The following is a 4,636-nucleotide window of genomic DNA, read 5'->3' as shown; positions in this document are numbered from 1 at the left end:
ACGGCGGAGTGGGGGCGTCGGTGAGGAAGGTGACATTTGGGTTGAACCCACCGTGCGCGTCCCCGTCGGCGTAGCCCGGCGAGGGCGATCCCATGGCTGCGGCGACGGAGAGCCGACGCCTTGCTGTCCCCAGGGCACGTACTGGGCGTGGCTGCCGGGCGGATTCATCATCCCCATGCGAGTCGCCTCGCCCTCCGCCGATGCGGCAGCCGCAGCCGCGCGCGCCGCGTTGTCGCAGGCCTTCTTGGCGATGGCCCTGTTCCGCCGGTCGGCGGTGACAACCTCCCGTCGCTGAACTTCCGCCCTCCACTCGGCGTTTGACATGCCCGGTGGCTTGGACGGCGGCGCCCTCGGCTTCCTCTGCTTCGGCTGGGCGATGGAGGCGGTCGCGGTTGCCGCCGCGTGGGGGACGACGTACTTCTTCGGTGGCATGGCGGCCGGCTGGGAGGCGAGCGGGAGGGAGATTGGCGGGAGGAAAGGAGAAAATGGGAGGGAAGTGGGGGAAAAGCGGGAAGAAACAGCGGGGATAGGCGCCGGACTCGCCGACAGGGCGGACCCACGCGCCCTTTTCGCTTGTGCCGGCGCCCCAGGCGCCCCCCAGGGCGCCGGGTTCTGCCTGGGTCCGCTGGCACCAGTTTCGGCCCGAGCCGGCGAAAAACGGGCTTCTGGAAGACGACTAGGCCTTTTTTCGGCGCCGGCGCGGCAAAAATGCCTGGAAAATGCCTGTTGGAGACGCGGCTGAAGATGCTCTTAGTTAGGACAAGAGAGGGCGCCAAAAAGATCTCCCTATCTCAGATCTTGGAGACCATCAGACCGATGGTGCCAGCATTTGAGGCAACCACTCGGAGGACCTTGCAGTTTGGTGAAAGCAATACAAGTCTATAACGTCCTTTTGTTGAACTTTTCATATCATCCTTCTTGCATTGCATTTTATACTAATATCTCAGGATATTACCCACAGGGTATATATAAAGTGTATATGTACATAAATCATATTTGTGTAACACAATTTACAAGCACACGTGTGTATGGAGATAGTACAGTAGAACAAGAGACATGCATGTATTTATTCAGCCATGTCTATATGTGAATATGTGGCGTTGGATGGTTTAACTATGCCGTCGGGTATGAAGGCTCCATGGCAAGGCCACACATACCCTTCTTGTCGGTGATGTCTTTTTCCATTCTTAAATATCCATTCTCGCCCCAAGTTGTGCCCCATGAATTCTTCATCAACCAATACTTTGTACCGTCACTGGTCGCTCCATAACCGATGGCTGCAATCCCATGATCCAAATCGGTGCCACAAGAGCCGGTCATCACGCCACCAGAGTAGAATTGGAATGTCATATCGCCTCCGTCCACCGCAACTGACACAGGTTGGCTTGCCACTGCCTTCATGAGAGCACCCTCATCATTGGTAGGCACATCCTCATAGCTCGTAATCGTTGCAACACTGTCGGATCCACTCTTGCATTTGCCATCTGCACCAGCATATGGATAACTGGACTCTTTGGTGAGGCCTCCATTCTTGATAATGAACTTGAATGCGTCGTCCATGAGCCCACCCTCGCAGCCTTGGTCCTCGCCATGGACATCACAATCCACCAATTCTTGCTCCGAGAGCGAGACCAGATTGCCGGTACTTATCTTGACAATGCCCTCTGTTGCAGCAACAGCGGAAAATGCCCAACAACAACCTGCAAATAATTTAATTGCAGTATATTCGATCACACACCATTCTGACATGTGAAAGATTCTCAATATTCATACGTATGCAATTAACATGTAGCATAAATGTTTTCGCAAAAAAGAACATGTAGCATAAATGTACCTACCACACTGGCCTTGATCCTTGATGGGAGTGACTGCACCCTTTGTCCTCCAGTCCATCGTCGCCGGGAGTGCATCAAAGCTCATATTCTCATACCTGAATTCTGTTGGAACCTTCACCTTGTTGGGAATGAACCCCTTGTTTCTCTTTGTTGCCCTGAACTCATCATTGCTGAGATCAGCGAACTGGTTGATGCTGAGCCAGAACTTGTGGTTTCCGGCGTTGAACGACTCGATGAACTTGGCATTAGCCTTGAATATCTCAAACCTCTCCGCCTTCTCAGCAGCGTCCTTGTACACGCGACCATACTCCGCCATCCAACCCTCATGCCTCGCCACCATTGACAAGTCATCATTCAGCTCGCGAGCTCCGAGGGCAGAACTGCAGAAGCAGAGGCAGCCAAGGATGGCAAGGAGCGAAGCCCTGGTGATGGCCATGTTTGATCAGGTTGTCCTCTTCCAAATTGCTTCCCACTGCTAGTAGTAAGTACGAGTACTATGTTTTGGTTTGGATTGTTAATGGAACTAGGTGGGAATATATAGTAGTCAGAGTCACAGGTACTTGTATAGTTATTTAAGTGGGAGATAGCTACATAGATGCGGTCCGTGCACGAAGTTGTACTGTGTGGAAAGGGGCTCCTGCGTAGCCGTGAAGAAGTGTGGTTGCCTGATGCTCGTATAATAGAATTTACTATTGTGAACGAGACGTACGATTGCTGTAACTGTGAGAACAACCCCTGTTTATGCCGGAGTTCACGTCGTCAGTATCTCCCTAATATGATAGGGTCATAACGCAGGTTTCCAAAGGAAACACAGCAACTTGTTCGGAGTTGATTTTCGCCAAAAAGTTCACCCTTCAGTTTAAGTTTAAATAAACGAACATGAGGTATTAAGCAGGCCTCGGCTGTGACTAGGAGGTCAATACGCAGTGGCAGAAAGAAATTCAAATTCAAATTCTGGACTATATATACTATTGAGTGAATTATATATATCTCTATGCTACCGAATTGGAAATTATTGTTGTAAAAGTGGCCTTTGTTGTGAACCTGCAAAATGTAAACAACAATGGCTTTTGCACGGTATAAACTGTAAGACAACAAGATTTCAGTGTGGATTATTTATGCTACTTAATGACCTAAGTGAAATTTAGAGGAAGAAAATTGGGAGTGATTCAAAGAAATTTATATCTGCAACTTGCAGGGATGAAGGCCGATCCAGAGAAGGGGCTGGCTCGCCGCTGCTAGCCACGTCGCCTCGTGGAGTCATGGGTTGGCCGCGGTGGGAGCCCTAGGCGGCTGATGTGTGCGACTGTGCAGTGTCACGGTGGCCGGAAGCCTTGGCCATGGCGGCCGGCCGCTGCTGTGTGCCTCCGTCGCGCCTTTGTTTTTCTCTCTATGATAATACTGTGCTGCGAGCCTGCCACTTTTTCTTTTTTGAGAAACTCGCCAAGCTTTATTCATTCAAAACAATGTTCATAGGCACACTAGTTGGGTATCAGGATTGCCCAACCAAATATGTCTAACTATTCATAGATTACAAGAGAACTTGGCAAGATTATGAGCATCATAATTAAAGTTTCTGCTCGTGAATGAAACTACAAATTGAAACTTGCTTCTCGAAACAGACTTTCGTCCCGCTTTATATATAAAGCAACAACAATAGTCAAAGTACACGGTCGAACGATACAAGATGAAGAGGTAGCCGTCTTACAAAGCCGGTCCCATGATAATCGGATCATGCAAATACGCTACCGAAAGAGAAAACAGAGAGACGGAGTACAATGCCACGCTACGCCCTACCACACCTAAGCTCTACGGTAACGCCCTCACGAGGGAAGACGGCGCGAAGCGGCGTCGCTGTCGAGTCCGAAGCGAGCATGGATTTTCATCCGCAACCTGGCACGAAGATTAATAAGAGGTCTAGAAATGAAACATTCTTTTGTAAAAGATTAGTAAGAGGCCTAGAAATGTTAGAGAAGTATTTAATAAACCTCCTATAGAAACCAACATGACCGAGGAAACTACGAATACCTTCAATATCTTTAGGACATGGCATTTTCTTAATTGCATCAACTTTAGATTTGTCCACCTCAATACCTCGTTCAGAAATTTTATGTCCCAAGACAATGCCTTCATTAACCATAAAGTGGCACTTCTCCCAATTCAAGACAAGATTAGTTTGTTCACATCTCTGCAAAACTCGATCAAGGTTGCTTAAGCAATCATCACAAGAAGTTTCGTAAACGGAAAAATCATCCATGAAAACCTGAACAATATTTTCACAAAAGATCACAGAATATAGTTGCCATACATCTTTGAAAGGTAGGATGTGCATTACATAAACCAAAAGGCATACGTCTATAAACATAAGTTCCAAAAGGGCAAGTAAATGTGGTTTTCTCTTGATCAGGTTGTGATACAGGTATTTGAGAGAAATCAGAATATCCACCAAGGAAACAAAAGTGTGTGTGCTTAGACAACCTTTCTAACATTTGATCAATGAAAGGCAGAGGGTAATGATCTTTTTAGTAGCTTTATTTATTTTTCTAAAATCAATAACCATTCTACAATCAGCGACTGTTCTTTGTGGAATAAGTTCATTTCTATCATTGAGAACAACAGTAATACCCCCTTTCTTAGGGACACAATGAACAGGACCTGCCCATCTACTATCAGCTATATGATAGATTGTATCTGCTTCTAGGAGCTTTAGTATTTAAGTTCTTATCAATTCTTTCATCTTAGGATTCAATCGTCGTTGGTGATCAACAACGGGTTTAGCATCAGGTTCCATATTAATCTTG

General features: G+C 47.4%; 1 protein-coding gene across 1 annotated transcript; it reads right to left on the bottom strand.

The window, feature by feature from the left end:
- Window positions 1–1,113: 1,113 nt before the first annotated feature.
- LOC109752127 (senescence-specific cysteine protease SAG39-like) lies at window positions 1,114–2,271 on the bottom strand. Its single transcript, XM_020310995.1, has 2 exons — window positions 1,839–2,271; window positions 1,114–1,700 (listed from the first exon to the last, which is right to left on the bottom strand). The coding sequence occupies exons 1-2, from the start codon at window positions 2,269–2,271 to the stop codon at window positions 1,114–1,116; spliced, it is 1,020 nt and encodes a 339-aa protein (XP_020166584.1).
- Window positions 2,272–4,636: the final 2,365 nt, after the last annotated feature.

The sequence above is a fragment of the Aegilops tauschii genome, chromosome 1 (assembly GCF_002575655.3).
Source record: "Aegilops tauschii subsp. strangulata cultivar AL8/78 chromosome 1, Aet v6.0, whole genome shotgun sequence".
In the NCBI taxonomy this organism is placed as follows: domain Eukaryota; kingdom Viridiplantae; phylum Streptophyta; class Magnoliopsida; order Poales; family Poaceae; genus Aegilops; species Aegilops tauschii.
The sequence above is the reverse complement of the archived record's forward strand: the minus strand, read 5'-3'. Positions and strand labels throughout refer to the sequence as shown.